The 22792-nt window shown below is 38.9% G+C and overlaps 1 protein-coding gene across 1 annotated transcript in view; it reads right to left on the bottom strand.

The window, feature by feature from the left end:
• Positions 1 to 22792, bottom strand: part of FRMPD1 (FERM and PDZ domain containing 1) — a 998362-nt gene that overhangs the window by 412117 nt on the left and 563453 nt on the right. The window contains exons 8-10 of the mRNA XM_044059294.1: positions 14313 to 14432; positions 9770 to 9906; positions 8454 to 8580 (exon numbers count right to left, since the gene is read on the bottom strand). Coding sequence (XP_043915229.1) covers positions 8454 to 8580; positions 9770 to 9906; positions 14313 to 14432 — 384 coding nt within the window. The remainder of the gene's footprint in view (positions 1 to 8453; positions 8581 to 9769; positions 9907 to 14312; positions 14433 to 22792) is intronic.

Below are 22792 nucleotides of genomic sequence, written 5' to 3'. Positions count from 1 at the left end.
GCAGCTGTGGAACAAAATCCCGGTACATGTGAGGCAGAGCACCTCTCTGGCCTTGTTCAAGAGGAATCTTGACCAGTGGATGGGAGATTGCAGATATACCCCAGGGATTACTTCAGTGTCACTGCTTGACAGAGGCACAGCAAAATGATAGGCATAGTTTTTATTCAAACTAAAGGGGTGGCGAAAGCCACATAACTATGGGCTAGGCTTATAAATGCCCTTGGGCAGATAGCCTAGTATGAACCTATGAACCTATGAACCTAAGCAGTATTTGATAACTGAAAAATTCAAATTATACTGCAGTGATAGTGCACAATGACTAGTGATATTTTTTGAGTTAACAATGAATGTTATTACAGAAAGAACCAAAAAGACAGAAGAAGGAAGATGATTGTCGCTGGATGGGTTGTTTTACCACTAGCTTTGGCTTGTACAGACATAGGAAAAAATAATACGTGTATAAGTAACATTACAGAAATGAACTGATGTGTGTTAAAGATGGAGCTAAAATTAAATAAAAGGAAAACTAGAGAGTTTGTAGAGCATGGTAGTACATGAGATATTCACTTTAGTAAAAAAAATAAAGTAAATGAACTGTTGACAGGATTACATGCTATGTTTAGAAAAAAGTGTATTTAAAAATGTACATATACAAGTGTATTACAGGAGGTGGTGCAAAAGACAATGGCATGAATTACTTTTAATTTTCAGCTAAAAGACTTATGGTGGTTGTTGTTGTGTCTTTCGGCTTTTCCCAGTTAGGGGTTGCCACAGCGGAACTCCGGTCCACTAATGATTGGCAGTAGATTTTTACGTGCCGACTTGCCAGCTCTGACACACAACCTTCAACGAAGGTACGCCCATTCATGCATGTCTCCACACAGAAGACGCTCTAGCTGAGAATCGAACATGACAGCGTCTTACTGTAAGGCGACAACACTACCACAGCACCAGTTAAAAGACTTATGGTATATGATTAAAAAAAAAAGTTGAATTAGCTTTTTTGCACCCAGTGTTTCATGTGGTTTGATATTATATTTGTTATGAATTAAAGAGTATGTTCAGAAGAAATAGTGTAAAAGGAAGATTAATACATGAAAATTCAGAAAATGTATAGGGAAGCATATCACAAGAGGAAAAAGGAAAGGAACTGGAAATGATGATGTGTATTTAATAAAGAGAAATAATTCAAAGAAACTACAGGTGGAAAGATTAAAAGAAAGTAGGAAGGTGTGTTATAAGGATAACACAAGAAAGTGTCATTATACTGATACATGGGAGAATTTAGAGTTGTGGAGAAGGAAAAGAAAATGCGACAGAACCAATAATTTACGCAAAAGACTAAATGGGAAGATGTTTTATAGTGCTTATAATTGGGTGATTTATCAATTAAAGCATATAAAAGTATAAATATAGAAAACAAAGGAAATGTAAAAGAGCAGAGTGTGGGATGTAAGATAATGCTAAGCGCATCTCTTTATCGAATGTTACGGTTTGAGTTGATTGTAGGAAAAACAATTGCACATTCAGTAGAGAATACCTTAAAAGTATCAATATAGGCATCATATTCTATGCTTTGTATGATCGAGATCACATAAGAATGAGGAAGGCAAGATACAGAGTTTGATTCTCACCTTTGAGGGGAAACTGGCTATGGATTAAGGACACGAGCTGTTAATGAGCTCCTTCCTGTAGTGCTGGTTTGATTCCCTCAGCCTTCATTTGCATGAAACTGAGCAAGTCACTTAACCAGACATTGCTCCTGGGTCACCTGCAAAAATGGACACATCTCACAAATTTACCTGGTCAAACAATATATATATATATATATATATATATAAATCAAAAAGGGCTTTGCAAATTTTGTTGCAACATTAAGAAAGAGAAGTTTATACAACAGAGAAGTTGAATAAGGTGGTAGATATGTATTTGTACAGCATGTTTGGGAGAAAGGAGAGGAAAAGTAACAGCAAATGGATGAAACATGATGGACACAACAGGTAAATCAACAGGTAAAAAGGGCAAAAAGAAGAATGAAGGCAGAAAATATAAAACAGTAGTTGAAGTAGATGAAGGAATTAGTTACATGCGTTATAAGACAATTACCTGAGAATGTACCCTTTTTGCTAAGACAGTATACTTAAATTTTATGAAGAACAGGGAACAGAAGGGATATAGGAAATCTGAAGGTGATATTCCTGTTACATACACATTTAAAGATTTTGGTGAACATCTTGCAAAGGAGAAGACTAAGGCATCTATTAAATCTGATTCTCGAAGAAGAGGTTTATGATTTTAGTAAAGGAAAATGCAAAGAATGTACTTTTTCACTTGGAAAGAAAATGGATTTCCAATTTATGTGTTCTGTTAAAATCTGGTTTAAATGAAGAATTCTTATATATATTTATTGACAGATATCCATATATTTTCAAACAATTAAATTGCTTAAGACAAGGTGATAAACATTTTAAAAGATCACTACTAAATGGTCCTGATACATTATTTTCGTTTTGTTTTATTTTCATCCCATTATTTAACCTAACCTACCTTCTGTCCTCATCCAAAATGGATTGCCAGTTAATGTGCTCTGTTAAAAGCTGGTTTAAATGAAGAATTTTATTTTCAAACATGTCTTTATGTATTATTTAATTTATATGTTTAGTAACAGTATGTAAAACATTTTATACAACTGTAATAAATGTAGTCACTAGATGGCAGGCAAGCATTTTTTTTTATAGAAGTTTATGTGTTACAACTATTCGTGCTTTGCGTGAAAGAAGGAAGCAATGACTATGTTTAAATGTTTGAAGTGGGTTTTCCCCACAAAATGGAGAAAGCCTTCTTGATGAAACCCTGGGTCTGTTGTGGGATCATTGTAATTTACTGGTGTTTATTAAACAAGTTTTTTTTTCACCTTTTGAGTGCTGGAATTGGTTTGGTGAATATTGTTGGAGTGTTCCAGGCAATCATTTGTTCCTTTTATGTAGCTGGATGGGCTCTCTCTCTGTGTATATATATATAGATGAACCAAATTTAAACAAAAAGTTGTTTAAAGTCAACGACTCTTTTGTCAAGATAACTTCTTTGTGTGAGATTGCGCAATCTCTTGTGTGTGCAATCTCTGATTTGACTAAAAACTTAACGGGGGTGTAGGGGTGCAGTTGGACTTGCCCCTTGCAAACAATGATGGTTTTATTTATTTATTTATTTTTTGGTCTACTTTTGCATCCTACAAGGTCATTGTTGAGTGCATTCTTAGTTACACTGCAATATTTTGTTACTGACATTAGCAAAGTTGACATCAGCGTCTGTTGATTTACTTTAGTAGACCCATATATATATATATATATATATATATATATATATATATATATATATATATATATAGATATATGTATATATATATACACACACACACACACACACACACACAGACACACACACACATGCATTTACACACATATACACACACACACACACACACACACACACACACACACACACACACACACACACACACACATACATACATGGATTTACTTACCTTTATTGAATGGCACTAATATCAACATTTTATGCATGTCGACAGGGTACTAAACGTGCTAATCATCAATCTCAGATCATGCAAAAGCTTTAAACAATATTAAAAGGAAAACATTGGTTTTTGCAGGGGGGCAACCCCACCCATGCACCCCCCCAAGTGAGTACTAATTAGGTATTCTAACTCCATGATCTCACAATTCTCAATATAAGGGCAAATTCTCCAACCACAAGAATCATCCAATCTGCTGTTTCTGTTGACAGGTGTTGGCGATCTGTTTACTTGACCACATTGTGTCGATTAAACAGATGTCTACAAAAGTGCTGTTCGATAAATATATATATATATATATATATATATATATATATATATATATATATATATGTGTGTGTGTGTGTGTGTGTGTGTGTATATATATATATATATATTTACACACACACACACACACACACACACACACACACACACACATAAAACATTTCTGTCATGACACTGAATACGACTGAGTGAAAGGAACAATTCTGAGCAATAAAAGCAACAAATCTCACAAAACAATTGCGAGTGTGTCAGATTGCTGAGAACTGCAAATAAATGTTTCAGTATTCTAAGTGTGTGTGTGTGTGTGTGTGTGTGTGTGTGTGTGTGTGTGTGTGTGTGTGTGTGTTCTATCCCCTACAGGACCATTACTCGTGTGCTAACAATAACTGTAGCTCTAACTCTGACTCCAATCTGAACCATAAAAATCAGTTTAACCTTAGCCTTTGCCCCAACACTATACAGACGTGTTACTTTGACATTGATTAGCTATGAGTGCCTAACATTTGAGACCAAAACTTACATAAACCAGCTGGGTAACAAATATTTCAATAACAACATGAAGTAAAAAGCTTGAAATTATTAGAGGTATGTAAAAACATGTGTACAGAAAGAAAAAATAAAGAGCAGAAGTCGAAATAGGAAATATTTTTTTTTTCATCTGGAGACTAGCTCATGGAAAGATTTTATATTTTCTTCTGGGGACTAGCCCATAAGAAATATTGCTGTTACAGGGGAGATGAAACATGAAGTAAAGGAAGAAATAATGCATTTTTTGGAGGGGTGTAATGATGAGAGGAATAAGGTTCATGTTTTTCTCTTCTGCAGCATAATTACATGTTTTTCCTAGAACAACCGAAACTGAATTGTCAAGAATTTGCATGGGTTACAAAACATGTGCTTTGTTATGGTTGTAGCATGCATAGTGTGGAAAACAGGAGGGTTGAAACTGATATTCTAGTGATGTGGGCTCACTGCAAAATATGGGGAGGAAGATTTGGGGAACTTTTGAATCAGTATAAAAACAAAAATGGTGATTACATTCTATTGAGAACATGCTTTTCCTGTTTTTTATACATTTTTATTCTTATCATCTTAGTACTTTATTACTTACATCAGTATTATAGTGATCTTTGCTTCATGTATACACTGAAATGCATTTTATTCTTTGTATATTTCAGCTGTTTTCCCCTAGGTTTTGTTTAACATTTGCTTGTTAAATTGAATCTATTTTGTGAAGTGAAGGATTTTATCTGGGTGGGGAAGACAGCAAGAGGCAAGTAGGATAAACTTATTCTTGCAACAGAACAGAGTGGATTGGGATTACCCGAGTTGAAGAGGCATTTCAGAGCAACACAGTCAAGGCTCCTATACATAGCACAAGCAGTAATCTATAATTCAAAATGGAAAGAGATGATGATGAAATAGGGGGAAGCTCAAGCAACTAGGAGAGCCTGGGATTTTGGATGCAGACCTGTAAGGAGTACAACAATAATCTTACAGAATATTATATTCTTAAAGTAACAGAAGGTATTCTAAGAACCAAGCCAACATGGGAATGGAGAAAGGGGATTCTGCCAATAGGGATGACTGCAATGAGGGACACAGACAATAGGCAAGAGGCGGTGCAAATATATTGGAGAAAACTGGCAAAGGAACCAAGGTATTGGGATCAAATAACTAGAGAGTGAAAGGTAATAGAATGAGAAGATGCCAAGAACTTATTTGGACTGCAGGCTAGAGACTGACTTCCATATCAAAGATTGATATCAGAGTATAGGCAAAGAGAAAGAAATAGGGGGTCCTAAATGAAAGATCAGCACTCGTAGATTTTTTAGTAGAATCTAGAAGTTGCCATTAAGAGAGGAATAATTAGTAGAGGATATAAAATACTGCATGATAACTATAAGAATCAATCAGAGGAGGTTATCAAGGATTAGGAAGAGAGATTAGATAAGCAATTCACAAAGAAACAGTTGGGGGATATATGTATGTCTCCCAAATATACAACTGACTCTATAAGATTTAGGATCTTTGCCTGTAAGTATTTGCATAGGTATTTTTATACCCCAAGCAGACTTCAAATAATTTTTCCACAGGTAGACAGCAATTGTTGAAGGTGTGATGGGGTAGAAAGAGATAATTGGGAACATATTTTATGGGAGTGTAATGAGTTGGCAGACTTTAAAGATTTATGCTGACTGCTCTGTCAGAGATGATGGGTGAGCAAACTGGCGTAACTACACAAATGATTTTTTGAGCTATGATATAGAATCAGAATTGCCCAGACCGGCCTTGCTGAATTATTATGGCTGCCAAAAAAGCAATTACTGGAAAATTTAACGTCAAAGTCTAAACTAATTTACTAGAAGTAGTGAAGATAGTAACAGAGTTAAAAACAACTGTAACTGGGATCTTTAGAAAAGGGTAGGAGCAAATTATATAGGAAACAATAGGAACTGTGGGATCAATACATGCAGAGGAGGAACAAGGTTTAAAAAAAGGCAGAATTTGATGAGAGCTATGTAATAGTTGACTAACAATGACTGGATATGTTAAAAGTGATATATAATGTTTGCAGCTACAGCTGCATTGGCACGATTTGGATTGTATAATGTTTGCAACTGAGATCTGGTTTATTTTCATTTATGTAAATGCAACATGGCCTATGTCATACATGATAATTTAATAAAGATGTTTCTTATTTTAAAACACTTCTTCTTTTTCTGAAGTGTTTAGGGATAAAGCATCATAATAATAGTTGTTTATTTTTTATTCTTGATGAATATGGTCTTTTTAAATGATTGTTAATTACAAAAATTTAAATAAAATCAATTATTTTTGATAAGTGCTAAGGGATCTTTTGCAACTACCTGAGCTGCCACCAGCTCAGAGAGAGACAGAGTACATCAGCTTTGTGCTCAAACAGACTGCAACTGAGCAGAGCAGCACCCCCTCTATAGACATTGGTTTCATATCTCAAACAGACTGCACTTCATGACAGCATCACCCCCAGGAACATTGGTTTCATGTCTTAAACAGACTGCACATCAGGACAGCAGCATCCCCCATCTAAACTCACACACACGCTACTCCACATTGTTAGTATTGGTAAATTAATCCAATCACCAGGTGTGGAAATATAACTTAAAGTTTTGTGATTCTCCAGCATCAAAGAAAAGTGTCCCATCATAAATCAGCTTCACCACCAGAGGGAAAGGGAGCTAAGGACTGGGACCACACACTCCATGGGAGAGGCATGAAACTATGGGAAGTCCTGGCTTTGGTGTCACCATTTGTGACTTGTGTGATTGTTGCATGTAAGACCTACAACATTGTTCCTTCTGGCCAGATAGCTTGGTGCAGTGCCTGCTACTCTGAGCACAGGCTAGGAGCATGCTTCTGAACATGGAAGGGGTCACACTCAGACTCTGTATGAACTGTAGGTCCAGGTATTTCCAAAAGTGGGCATTTGCATAAAGACTTAGCCAACTCTTTGCCTCAAGGATAGGTCAGCTACTGTTACCCATTTACCTCCACCTTTTACCATTTGGCTCCTTCAATAACTGGGCTGGTAATGAAACCCATGTCATCTGTGCTGTAGTCATGGCTTTATCCCACTGTATGATGGAGCCTGAAATACATCAGGACCATAGCAAAATGTACTTTTTGTATGGGTATTGTGCTATTTTGCCTTTTAAGATCAGTATGCACTATGAAGCAAGACCCATATCCTTTCTGTAGATGCAGAGGAATCAGAGTTAAAAAAGCCATTAAAGAAATATACAAGTACAAATAATTAGCTAACACCACTGCATACATTTCTTGATGGATTCTGCTAATTAGAAATAACAGATTTCTGATGCCTTCTAAAAGTGTTGCGGATGAATATAACAACTTTGCCAGCAAATAACCCCCTATACTCACATATATAATAACATTTACCAGGAAGAGAATGAGGGTATGCCCTGATGAAAAGAATGAGGCTTGGTGTCTATGTAACAAAGATGTGAACATTCACATCTTAGGGAATAAAAAGTTCAAATCCTGATCTTGAAAAGGCATACAAAGTCCAACTGCTGTCATTACTCAACAAGCTGCAGTACTGAGGGTAAATGTGGTAGGAATGTTGGGTCTCTGTAATTTAATAGAGTAAGACTGTGTCATCTTCTGCCAAATACAACATAATGCCTGTGTACCAGAGTATGATTTTTCTAACTGGATGTCATGAATTTTCTTCACAAACACTGTATTTTCAGAAGATTGATAAACAACAAATTTTTGTAACATGCAATGTTTAACAGTATCCACATAGTGAAAAAATTGCATGCGAGTACTGAGTATTTACTTAAGGAGCATTTATACAGTTTGACAAAAAAACTTGATTCCCTTCCAAAGGAAAATGTGTCATAGTTGTTGTATAATTATGATCCACATTCAAAAACACCCAAACTGAATTTTGCGGTGCGAGTGGAAAGTTTTTACTTTCCCTTGGTGTTTTTTTGCTAATTATGATCCACACACTACACACTGCTTTATATTATACACAGTAGGAAATCTAGAGTATTTGTACTATAAAATGGAAATAACTCTGTACCTTTTGTCTCGGCTCCAACAGACTTTGATTCCTCTTCATGTGAAAGCTAATTGCCTTTTTAATATCTTTACCCTTCATATTACGCAATAAAGTAGGTGATAGAAAATTTTCTATTCCCCAGTCTTTCCTGTAAGCATAAAACAGAAAAAAGTAATTAAAGAAGTCATTTCATGGTACCTCTTTGCAATATGACATTCTTATCTCTGTTGAAGAGGTTTTATTACTAACTACTTCATTTACTTAAAATTGTGTAGTACTGCACACAGTTTAATGTGCAGAAAGCCTGTCTCCATGGCTCAGAGGGATGAAACCCTGAATAGGACACAGGTGGGTGGGATCTGATTAGCACCACCAGCACTGGAGGAGCTTGGCAGGGAGATGGAGGAGTGTAAGTGCATGGTCCGCTTCCTGTCCAAATGGATGTCGAGAGATGCAGAGACCTGGGTGCACATGAGATGGAAACCCTGAAAAACACCACTAAGAGCTTTGGAGGGTATGCTCATTGCAGAAATGATGGGACAGACTTTGTGGCCAGATCATTACACATCTTCCTTGCCACTTCATTACGTGTGTTTGGGGAAGTAAAGCATAACCATAAAATCTTAAACCACCCCGATGGCTGTCTAAACATGCACTCACACACTCACACACTCACACACACACACACACACACACACACACACACACACACACACACACACACACACACACACACAACACACTATCAACATATTTCCATTGTCTACTGCTGCTTAAAAAGAGGTATACCTACAAAAATGTTGACGCCTTTGTTTCAAGCTGGCACAGCTGGCTAATGACCATTTAATGTCATCTTTCCAGCTGGCATCATTGCCACATAGTTACAATTGTCAAAACCAGTTTAGTGGCATTCTAAGTGAGTGCAAAGTTCCTTTTGCCCTGCAGCTAGTCACTCTTTGCATTTGCACTTCTAAGTTCTATTCAGTTTTTCAACCAGTCAGTTGTACTTCACTGGACCTTCCATTGTTCTATACATATTTTGTTCCTTTTTACATCTTGGAATTGGTTTAGTTTTTAGAACTTCTGACACAGTGTTCAACTAGCCCACCATTTGCTAAACTTCAGCATTACTATTTCATCTTAAAACCAACCTGCATAGAAATCAAACCATCAATCACCTGCATGTTGAAGCAAAGCATATACTAGATGTCATCAGAAAGTACGCAATCATACATTATTGTGTTATAAGAAGCAAACTACAGAAGTTTTGTTTGAAAGGTGTTAAGATATTTTATATTTTGAAAGTCTTATGGCTATTACATGAAAAAAATACTCACTCAATGTATTTGAAGGAGATTTTTTGTGGATGAGCACAAGTGAAGATCCGTTCTTGAATGTGCAGAGCCGCCAATCGTAAAGCTATACCACATTTCATTTCAGTAGCAAATCTCTCCTGCAGAACATCACTGCAGCTCTGAAATAGTAGGCAAAGACTGAGGAATAAACAGCACTGCATACACTACTATATTATCCACTAAAATGAATAGGTTACTCTGTACTACACCATATACTAATGTTGTTACTGTCTGATCCTCATTATACAAATATGACAAATTTTAACATTGTTGGAATATCTTCTCATATACTCTGGTATAACATAAATAAATACACATACTGTGTGATTCTGTTTACTTCATTATACCGCATATTAGTATCTATGCGCCATGATTCAGTAATGCTGCGCCAAATGCTAATATTTCCTTTGTCTTATATGGAATACAGTAAGTTAATATTTCTGAAGCTATCATCACATGCTGATATTCTGCTAATAAAACCAAAAAAAAAACTGTTTCAGGGTAACAGTTTAAAGATCTGATATGAAGTTATTCAATAGCTTTTCAATAGTACAATATCCAATAATAATAATAAAGAAATGCGTGGATTTTTTTCAGGTAAGGCTTGCTTGCTATGGGTATTCGCAACATGGTGACATGTGATGTGTTGTGAATTTATATTCTGTTAAGTCTATCTCACTGCAAATTAAAGCTGCTTACATTTTGGCTTTGCCCCTACTACTGGAAACATTTTTAGGTGACTACAATATGTTTAGTGAATCTTATTATCATTTGTGTCAAGAGCTACAATGAGCAGTTTGCCTATTGTGAAAATGAGTTAAACCTTGTTTTTCAGCCTAGTCAGTAATACTGAACCTGCCAGTGAAAACAGCACACTTTACAAAGAGATGGCCACTTTGTAAATTTACTGAGAGTGGCTGAATACCCACCCTCAATGACCACTGGGACCCAAAGGAAGCAGGCAAGGACAGGGCAGCACAGTAAGTAGGGAGGAGGAGGCTGACACCAAAGTGGGACACATCTGCTGAAACAATCAGAAGGAAGATACCATAAGAGCTGCTGGGGTGGGGAGATACTTCACTGTGTATCAAACATGAATAATGGTCAAGATTAGTCATAACATGTGCAGGGCAGAGAATGCAGGACTTGTACAGATAAACCTGAATTCTACTTTATGAAGTATAGAAAGGTGTGGATTGTCTGAGAAATGGGGGTGGGAGTAAGCATTACTGAAGAAATTGCTGAGCATTTACTGCCCTTTTTTTTTGAAGGGAGAGGATTATGAAAGTTCTGATTCTGAAACTTGCTGTTGGGCAAGAAAAGTCTTCTGTGGTTTCTGAATCTGCAATCTTTTAGGTATTCAAGTCTCAGGGATCAATATTGCAGATTTGTAAACATTTGTGCAACTCTTTTAATGTTGCTGACCTTGATGACATCAAGTAATGTTCTTTGTTATGTATTGTGGTACTAAAACTGAAAAGACTTGTCTGAAACAACCAGCACACTAATTTTTACTTTGAGTTCATATCTTGATAGTTCTTTTCCAAACTGGGTTTTCATTAATTTCCTTACCATGAAATTGATATTAACCAATTTAAAGTTACCACCCTCTTGTCAGACAGCACTCTGAATTATATATACTCTCTTTCTATCAATAATGAGAAGGGATGTTTCCAGGAAATAAAGAATGCATGACTATAATGCTCTTCAAACCCTATTAAGTCAGTACATCAGAGAAATTTCTATTTGTTAACCAGATATGCCCACTGGACACATAGTCCCTGGGAGCAACATTTGGTTAAACAACTCAGTCAACGTCACACAGCATACAAATGAAAACTTAAGGAATCAAACCCTGTACCATAAGATCTCTAGCTCGCTGCCATAACCTCTGCACCAACTACCAGACAACAGGGAATGTATCGATGGCATGCTCACAAAGTATGCCCATATGGATTTAAAGCTGATCAGTTAAGCATCAATCATAAAAATTTGAAAATGAAGGACTGGTTTAATTGTAGATTCTCTAGAGTCACATAGGGCATGATAAGTCACCGTGATTCCTCAAATTTATGGTTTTAGTTCATCTCTCACTATTCTGTAGAGGTATGTTATTGGCAATAAATATTCTAAGAGGCCAAACTAATTTTGTAATATGATATAATATATCAACAGGGGTAAACCGGAAGATTCTCTGTCAGTATTTCATCTGAATGATCATATAATTTCCTTAAAGTGTTCTCCAGATTTTGTGAATTTTAGGGAAAATCTTTTTTGGTATATACTTTGAATTAGGTTAGCCATACATGTAAGAATGTGTATTGACAATATGCATCACTTTACCTATTAGATGCATGACATTCACATTATTAGGAAAGGTTATTTAATTTTGAATGTTTTTCTCAATTTTAAAGATTACATTTATTAATGCATTTCACAATTAATGTTTTTAATGAGTTCGAATGAAGTTCATAGTTCTGTTACATTGCTTAACTACTAGTTTTTATTATGAAACATGTTTATAATTAATGTAAGTATGACACTAGAACTCTCATGAAATTTCTTATATGTATTAATTTCAATTGCAGATAATGCTGTTTATTGAGTCCTAGTGTAATAATTAGTATGGTTTTAACTTTTACCTGTTGCCAGCTTCCAATAAGCAATTTTCTTATAACTACATTAAGATAACACTTTATATTCTTAATTTATAACTGACCTCATTATACAAAGCATTTATAATGAGCTTGATTCTTGCTGGCATATTTTTTTCATTCTTGCAGGTTCCACATTTAAGTGCCAGTGAAATAAATGTCACAGTTCATTGCAATGGTCCGTTCCTTTTTCATGTGATTAACTTTATTTTATTGAAGGCTATCATTTTCTATTATTATGAAGCCATTAGTGGTAGTTAGGTTCTGGAGATGTGCATGTATGGATTCATTCTCACAAATCCTATATTATCATTATATTTTCATTCAAAACACTTTACTTTGAAAACAGACATACTCAACTCCAGCAAAAAACATAAAAAGTGAATTATTACAATGTGACATCTGCTCCATTGAATAGGGAAATAAAGCTTTGGCTATGACTCAGCTGAGCCTGATCAGTTAATGGTCAGGGCCCTGGAGCAAATGGCCAGAGAAGACAGGTAAATAGAGACGCAGTGCCTGCTTATTTCTATTTCTTTCCTTGGGGAAGTGTGGGGTGCATTTCTAGAAGTGTGGACCTCATGTTAAAATCTCCAGTGGGGACTGAGTATCACCAGAGGTACTTTGCATTCAAGGAGCAGGGTGATTGAAGGGAAACCTTTCACAGACGTGGGTGACATTCCCATCACATATGCCCATGGTACACCCTCTCGTAATTGGGCATGTACACTGGGAAACAGATAGGATTCAAACAAAAAAAATCTGCAATTCCATATCTGGATGATTGCATATTCCCTGTCACTTGAGTCTTGGCCCCAAGCAGAATAACTGACAATAAGGCTATTGCACACTGGAAGTGAATGAGCCAATCGGGTGGGGAAGGTGGAGACACAATGGTCACTGTAGGATAACAAAAGCAGGAAAACAGAAGGAACTGAATGAACACAATGCTGCCTTGTGCATTCCATTTTGTTTTACTGAAATTTGTAGTGCCATATGTATACACAAGCAGATACTCCTTAAAATGATATGGCCTACATTTGGCTATTATTTTTGACTATTGGGTATCAGAGAACAAATTAATAAATTAGTGATGTAGACTGATATTATTCCTTTCAAAATCATACAGTTAACAGGATTTTGTCCAGTTCTTAGCAAAGACTTACCATGCTGGAAAACCTTTACAACATTTATATTTATATTTTTATTTATAACATGAAACAGTCCCTCAGTCTGATGACAAACTACCAAATGGATTAGCAACATAGCATACTTCACAGATGCCATGTCAGGTCATAATATTTATGAAAGTAAGCAGTGCTTCCAGAGTGAAATTAACATACACACGTCACCTACTACATATACTTTTGCAGCCTATTACCACTGAATGATCATCCAATAATATTCTCAATTATAAAATAATGAATAACTTGTAATATAAATATATAAATAAACAAATACATCACTAAATAATTAGTACAATACTTTTAAAAGGATCTTAAAGATACCTTGTTTAAAAACCATGTATGTTAGACTAAGCTCATTACTGGACAGGTGCTGAATAACCATACTGCTTGAGCACTGATAAAGTGCCAACACACAGACATTGTTAGGAATTATATGAATTATCCTGTGGAACATTTAAATTGCTCTCCACATTGTGTGCATTTGCTAACACCACATGATCAAGTGTACAATATTTTACATCAGATAATTTGTAAAGCATACACATTTGCCAAATATATATATAATTTGCTGTAAATCTAGATATGTATGTTAATAAACATGTATTTCAGAGTGTTGGTGCTCCTTTGACTGTGGTGTTATAAAGTATATGCAACAGAAAAAAAGATGAATAGAATATTCATTACCTGCAGGTACAGATACTCAAATGCAACTGGATCCTCTTGAAGAAGAATGAAGGGATCTTTAGGGACAAAGCATACTCGGAACAAACAGCGGTAATCATGTGATTCTCTCTTTCGGACCACCTGTAGGAAAACCAGAAACACTTATGTTAACTTTTTCCATAAGCACTTAAAGTTCGGTGAGTAAATAATAGCATTTTATGAAAAATGGACTATAGCATTAAATAATGGAATGCACAACAAAATCAAACTGATTAAGAGCTTGTTAAAGAAGGCAGCATGACTTGAAATTGGTGAAGGGCTGGTGGTGATATCCAAAATCCATAGCACAGCAAAGAGGCTCACAGTCTAGGCAGACTGGAATAGTAATACTTGCAAAATAACTCAAGCAGCACATTTCACACGGGGGAATCCCTTTGTGCTTAGATGGATACACCCAGCTCACACTGTGATGTCCTGAGAAAGTAAGGAAAAATCTGTTTCCAAGGGCAGCTGCCACTTCAGAAACTCAAGTCCTTCAGATCCAGGAATGGAACTTTTTTGTGATAAGTCAGGCAGAGCACAAATATTTTAACTGAAACATACGTTTTGGCTTAACCCAAACGTGCAACTAGTAAAGACACTATGATGGAAATCTTGGGGATTGATCATTTCAAAAGGGCTTTAACAGTTGTCATGAAGATTTGGGTGTGCCCTGCTTTGTAACATCAAGTGAGAAAATGTATGTGGCAAGATGGTGTAAAAGAAGCATAGAAAGAAAATTTCCGATAAGGCTGTAAGCAAAGGGAAGGGAATCACATCTTCCATTATCAGCTTCAACTGTCGGTAGACAGGACTCATTCTGACATACTGAGAAGGGAATATAAAAACTGAAATTTCTGTTCAAACTACGAAGGAGGAAGAAGGAAAGGGATGAAGAGAAATGAGGTGTGACCAAGGAGTAACAAACCTGGTCACTTCAGCTTTTTGTTATCAAGCCACTTCAAAATTAGTTAAATGCACTTGACTTCTGAAAAATGATCATGTGGATAAAAGCTCAGTATAATTACAAAAGGAGGGTCTACTCACCAAAGACAAGTGAAGTAATGTGCATAAATGGGGCAAGAAATGATACCCCACTGCTCATTTGGAAGTACAAACTCAGTTTTCAAAAGTCCTACATCTGATAGCCATCTGATAGCCATGGTGCTTTTTTCTTAATTAAGATATAATTATTAGGAAGGACATCCTGTATTTCATGTATCTTTAGCAGCAGTGAGGAGAGAATAAAAGCAAGGAACTTTATACAAACTCCAGGATGCAGTCTAAGCCAACCATATGCAGTAGTCCACAGAGTAACGAGATTCCCACCTAACTTAGAGACAAGAGAAACAAAGGGAAGGCTAAGTGCTAGAGTTACTATAGAGGGTCTAGGCCAAAATAAGCTATGGATAAATGGTTCTAAAAAGGAACGCTTATGTCCATGTATCACAAAGGTGCCCAGTAATGGAAGGTGAAGCTAACTGTCCAGAGAAAAGACCAGGTCCCAAGATACCAAGACAGTGTTAAGCCCACAGGATGACATAAAGGTGAAGAGTAAGGAGGAACCAGAAAGGAAATGTGGGATTTCAAAACAGGATAGTGGAAGAAGCCCCTACAATAACTCAGCAAGCAGAGAGAAAATAATTAACAACTACATGAGCCTAGGACTTCAGGAAAAGAGGAAGCTGAAAAAATGTCACAGAATAATGGAGTAAGTTATGTTTTCTCTGTGTACCTGCTATGTTTGGGGAGGAAGTAAGACACTCAACCTCCCATGGTCTGGAGGAAAAGGAGGAAGATCCCATTCTGTCTGATCTTGAGGTAAGCCAAGTAAGTTTTAAAAGAGTTAAATGGGAAAATTAAAAAGTATTGTAAGAGAGAACATCTCTAAAATAAGGGGAGAAGATGTTCCCTAGGGACCCAACCAGCTCCCCCCACCCCGTTTTGAACTGGAGAATCACCAATTGTATACGGTCTTACACTGCAGGCTACCTAAATGGTATTGTCCCACCTCCCTAATCATAGGGTTATAGGAGGTTACTAGGCCATCAACCTAGAGGTCATTTCAAGCCTAGCCATTTCATCCCAATGTAATAGGTTCATAGGTAGGTACTAGGCTATTTGCCCGAGGGCAGTTATAAGCCTAGCCAGAGTGTGTCAGCTTTTGCTGCCCCACTGATTAATTAACTGAGCCTCTGTCAAGCAGAGCCAATGAAGTGATCCCTGGGGTGTATTTTCTGTTACCCACCAACTCGTCAAGGTTCTGCCTAATGTAGCTAGGAATTTTGTTCCAAAGCATGGGGAGTCTCTGTGACAGGAATCTATCCCTCCAGCATGTTCTATTTATTGTTGTGCTGAGGTTTAACTCACTAGAGTGCATGGCTCGCAGTGACTTAGATTTCTTTAGGTGGAGCATGTCCATCAGTTCTGAGTTGGACATGGCTTTGTAAGTCAGGCAGAGATCACCTCTGAGTAAGTGATATGTCACTGACTACAGCTGGAATGTTTTCAGTTGGGCTGCATAGGACATATGTTTGAGGCCAGTAATCCTCTTGGTGAGGTACTTTTGTGGTCCTTCCAGCTGTTGGAATTGTCTTGTGAAGTACATCCCAAATGGGGCATTGTACTCTATGATGGGTCTGATGAGTGACGAGTAGAGGAGCACTATAACCTCTTTATTTCTAGATGCGAACCCTTTAGTAATTAGATGGGCTATATAGAAGGATTTCCTAACTACTTTGGCAATATGATTGTCAAAGGAGAGATTACTATCTACCTGGGTCCCCAGTTCTTTTATTACCTCTTCTGTATTAAGGGGGCTGCCACCTATGTGATAATTCATGGGTGTTTTATTTTTCCCAAACGGGTTGACTATGCATTTTTTGGCATTTAGCTTGAGACCATGACTTTGACATCAGGTGTCCGTCTCAGTAAGGCCCTTTTGGAGAATGTCCGTGTCAGCCGGAGAGTCAATTATGGCTCCCAGTTTGCAGTCATCGGCGAACTTGGTTAGCCATAGTCCTCCTGTGTTTGCCTGTACTTCTGAGAAGTATATGTCAAACAGTAGGGGTCCCAGGACAGAGCCTTGTGGGACACCACTTGTGACTGGTTTAGAGTCAGACCTGGAGCCCGCTATTCTTACCATGTGAGTTCTGTCTGTAAGCCAGTTGGCAACCCATCTCGTGACATAGCAGTTTATGTTCAGGCTGGTGAGTTTTTCTATAATTCCTGAGTGGGGAATGGTGTCAAAAGCCTTAGCGAGGTCAAGGTAGGCTGTGTGAACTACATTCCCCTCATCTATGGCTTTGGTGACTGTCTCGAAGAAGTCAACCAGGTTTAGTAGGCATGATCTGCCCTTAACAAAGCCGAACTGGGTCGGGGCAAGTGTTTGGAGATTCCCAATGTCTTTGTTAATGAGTTCCATGATGATACGCTCCACAGCCTTGCAGACTAGACTAGTCAGGCTTATGGGGTGATAGTTACCAGGGTCAGTTGTGGCCCCTCCTTTGTGGAACAGAATAACCGTTTCTGTGCACCATTCTATGGGCATGTAGCCTGTGGAGAGGCTGAGGTTGAACAGTGTGTTTAGGTGGGGGGTTAGTTCGTTCTGTAGTTCATGCAAGACACAGCCTGGGACACCATCTGGCCTCATTGACACTGTGCTTTTGGCTTTTGAAAGGGCTGTTTTCACCTGTGCGTCTTTAATTTCTGGGACACTACACTTTTCCGATATTGTTGTGGGCCCTTTTGGGGGTGAGAGGGGGGTGAAGTTTGCACTGAATCTATCTGCCAGGATGTTGGCAATATCAGTGGGTTCAGTATATTTTCTGCTATTTTGCACTAGCTCAGAGCATATCTGTGAGCTGCCACTTAGATTGTTGACATAACTAAAGGAGGCTTTGTGGTTATCTTTTGAATCCTTGGCTATTTTTTTTTCAAAGTTTACCTTGGAGGATTTTATGAGGGACCTTAGTTTCTTACTGATACTGATCAGGGATGTCTTTCCTTCTTGGGATTTGCTTTTTTTCTGAACTAGTTTCCTCCTTCTATTGTATAGCTTGCTTATGGCAGGGATCCACCCGACTAGTTTCCTTCTCTTAGGGGAGTGAGTCTTGGTTTTGCTAGGGATGGCATGGTCCATGCATCCTTGTAGGTGCTCATAGAGTGCATTTGTAAAGGTTCCTGCATCTTGGACACCTTTAGAGTGGGGGCTGTGAAACTTACCACCTCTGTCTTAAGTAAGGTGAAGTTTGCTATAGAAAAGTTTTTCACTCTGGTTTCCTTGGTTGGAGGTGGTGGTGTGGTGTGGACATCCAGAGTGATTAGTTTATGGTCTGATCTAACCAGTGACGGGCTGACCTTCGGTGTGGAACACCTGTCACCCATGCTGGTGATGACCAGGTCCAATATGTTTTTACCTCTGGTAGGGGAGTTTACCAGCTGATCCAGGGCATTTGAGTTGATAAATTCCAGGAAGCGCTGGACCTGGGAGTTTGTACTAGAGTAGTTTTCCCAGTTAACTGTAGGGTAATTGAAATCGCCCAATATCAGGGTGTTCGGTAGGACCTTCGTGTTTTCCAGTGTCTCCAGAAAGGCGGAGTGGTGGTCCTGGGTCATGGAGGGTGATCTGTAGCAGGCCATAATTTGAATTGCAGATTTGCCTGATGTTAGTTGCACATGGATGATCTCGGAGGTATCATGCTGTGCCACTAACCTGGAGGTGTAGGTGTCTTTGATGAATATGGATACACCCCTTCCTTTTGTGTTTCGGTCCATGTTCTGTGGCCGAAATGTGTGGTATGAGTTGTAGCCCGGTAGTGCTGGGGTGCTCTGTGGAGCCTTGCTTCGAGCGCGTGCATTTTGAGATTTAAACTCCTGATGTTGAGTAGCATAACCCTCATTTTTTTATTTGTGCTGTTTATGGAGGTGGGTTTGACTTTTGAGCCTTGCCTAAAAAAAGGCACTATAGGGGCAGCAAGAGCCTTGGCCAGTATTTGAAACCCTAAGGGTGACAGATGCAAGCCGTCTCTTGTGAAGCAACGAGGCCTGTTGGGCATGTCGTCCCAGGCTGACAGACACTGGATCCCCTTTGAATGATGCCAGAAGCTTAGCCAATTGTTGAAATTGATCATTCTTTCTTTATACTGCGGTATCATTCTTGGTGAGGGCAGGATGCTACTCAGGGTCAGGGTCATACCCTCCTGGGCTACATGATCAGAGAGCTCTTCCATGTCTCTTTTCATGTAGTCCAGGGAGGTACGTCTCAGGTCATTTACACCAACATGAACAATGACAGAGTCATATTTGTACTTGTTCTGGAGTGACTTGACTGCTTGTGTTATGTGGCGGATTCTGGCTCCAACAGGCAGCTAACAGTAACCTTCTCCTTGTCCAGCCTAGTGTGTGGGATGTCAGTGTGCCTGACTATAGAGTTGCCTATTACTAGTGTGTTAGGTATGTTATTTCGTCTTAAGGGCTGTGATTGTGCGGCACACTGATTTTGTGTTTTATGTGTTGTCTGGTTTGTGATGGGAGGTGCAGGTTTTTTGGGTGTCTGCTTTGGAAGTCTGTGATGCTTTTGCAGGTTTTTATTTAGAGCATCCAAGAATGATTTTGTGTATTTATGTGTATTTTTGGCCAGCGCTGGTTTAGTATGTCTATGTGAGGCTAGAGGTGTGGTGCAAGTGTTAACATTCTCCTCATGACTGCCTGTTCCAGTCTTTGGTGGAGAGAGCTTAATACCATAGATAACTCTAGTCAATACTCAGTATTGTATTTGGTAATGACTGCCAATGTCCAGGGGGATTGTGAGCACTATCCCTGGTAAGAATTTATGGTGCCCCATCCACTCGTCCAGGTTCCTTTTGAACAGTGTCACAGAGGTGCTCTGCTTCACATGAACTGGCAGCCTATTCCAAAGATGCAACAGTCACTGGAAGACAAATCTGTCCTTCCAGCATGTCCTATTCAAGTTGTAGGCCATATTTAGGTCCCTGAAATGGGTATAGCTCTAATCCCGTTTGATTTACTGATGTGCAGCAAATTCATTAGGTTTGGGTCAGGGACTGTTCTGTAAGCCAGACAATTCTCCCCTAAGAAGTCTATACAATGCTGAGTATAGTGAGAGGGATTTTAGTTGGTCTGTGTGAGGCACATGCTGGAGTCCCTTGTTCTTCTTAGTTAGAAACCTTTGAAGTCTCTTCAGTTGCTGCAGGTGCTTTGTACAGTACATGCCAAAAGGGGCACTATACTCAATTATGGGTCTGATTAGTGATGAGTATAGAGGGTTTATAACCTCCTTTGCTCTAGCTGCAATGCCTTTGCTATCAAGTGTGCTATGTAGAAAGCCTTCCTTATTACAGTAGACAGTGGTAAAAATGAAGGTTGCAGTCTACTTGTGATCCCAGATCTCTTACCACTTCGTAGGTACATAGGGTATTGTTGTTAATTTGATTGTGTGAAGGGACATTGTTTTTACTGAAGGAAATTATAATGCATTTCTTTGCATTCAGTTTGAGACAGTAACTAAGACACCAGTCGCTGGTCTGCGTAAGACCCTCCTAAAGTATACTAACATCATTTGGGGATTCAATAATTGCACCCAGTTTCAAGTTGTCCACAAACTTGGTCAGCCACAGCCCCTTGATTTTGGCCTGAACTTCTGAGAAGTATATACCAAACAGTAGGGTGCCCAGCACTGATCCCTGTGGCACCCCACTGGTGACAGGTCTGCTGGTTTATGTGGAGTCGCCCACTTTGATAGTGTGTTCTCAGGCAGTACTGATTTCACCTAAGCAAGCAGTTAACATTCCTAAGTATAAAAAAGGGCTGACTGGGGTGCAACACATCAGACATTTGATAAGAAAAGGACTACTAAAGCCTCAAAAGGAAAAAGTAGAAGCTGTTAAAAACTGGCCCATTCCTCACACCAAGAAAGAGCCAAACTGTGATGAAACCTTTTCCAAGGAAACTTTGTACTGGTGGTGGGTGTGGTAGAAGAGAAGCGAACAGATCTATGTCTGTCTCCCCCACCTTCCTGTCAATTTTTCAATAACCTTGAAGATCCATTTCCACTCATTAGGGGATCCATGATTTACCTGCTTAACACATGCCTAGGAGTTCTGTGCTCCAAGAATCACCTTTCTAAAGTTGGCAGGCTACGATCAGAAAATGTTCTAGTCCTGGCAGGGTACTATCAGAAAGTCTCCCAATCCTGGCAAGGTACTATCAGAACCTCACCCAGCCCTGGCAAGGTACTATCAGAACCTCACCCAGCCCTGGCAAGGTGCCATCAGAAAGTCACCCAGCCCTGGTAGGGCACTATCAGAAAGTCTCCCAGCCCTAGCAGCATACTATCAAAAAGTGTCCCAGCCCTGGCAGCATACTATCAGAAAGTCTCCCAGCCCTGGTAGGGTACTATCAGAAAGTCACCCAGCTCTAGCAAGGTACTATCGGAAAGTCTTCCAGCCCTGGTAGGGTACTATCAGAAAGTTTCCAAGCCCTTTATTGTCCAGACAGTTGCCTCGGATTTTGTCTTCGTGGAGCATTAACAGTAAATCTATGCAATGAGCAATATCCAGCATATTACCTTAACAGAAAACTCAGTAAGTAAGGAACTAAATACTCTATCCCTGAAGGAATTTATCTGGGCATCATGTGGGACCTAAGACCCCTGTGATATTACCTGCTGGGCATGGAGTGTACTCTGATCCCACATCAAGGTTTAACCTTCATTGGTTTCATCAAAAAAAAGGACAATAATGACACAATGCAGATGGTCTGTCCATGGCCCACAGACCTTTCAACATGCTTAAACCTTGTGAGTTGCAGATGGTCTGTCCAGGGCCCACAGACCTTTCAACATGCTTAAACCTTGTGAGTTGCAGATGGTCTGTCCAGGACCCACAAACCTTTCAACATGCTTAAACCTTGTGAGTTGCAGATGGTCTGTCCAGGACCCACAGACCTTTCAACATGCTTAAACCTTGTGAGTTGCAGATGGTCTGTCCAGGACCCACAAACCTTTCAACATGCTTAAACCTTGTGAGTTGCAGATGGTCTGTCCAGGACCCGCAGACCTTTCAACATGCTTAAACCTTATGAGTTGCAGATGGTCTGTCCAGGGCCCACAGACCTTTCAACATGCTTAAACCTTGTGAGTTGCAGATGGTCTATCCAGGGCCCACAGACCTTTCAACATGCTTAAACCTTGTGAGTTGCAGATGGTCTGTCCAGGGCCCACAGACCTTTCAACATGCTTAAACCTTGTGAGTTGCAGATGGACTGTCCAGGACCCGCAGACCTTTCAACATGCTTAAACCTTGTGAGTTCAAGCTGAGGTGGGGTTTATATTTAACACAGAGTGGAAGTATTGTCAGGTACCCGCTCATCAGGTAAGCCAGACTGGACATAAGCAGGGTAGTTTGTCACTAATTTGGGGCCAAATGGAGAGTACTTATGGG

Source organism: Protopterus annectens, chromosome 17.part0, assembly GCF_019279795.1.
Source record: "Protopterus annectens isolate FY-2018-M chromosome 17.part0, PAN1.0, whole genome shotgun sequence".
Taxonomy (NCBI): Eukaryota; Metazoa; Chordata; order Ceratodontiformes; family Protopteridae; genus Protopterus; species Protopterus annectens.
This window is presented reverse-complemented; position numbering and strand designations above follow the sequence as displayed.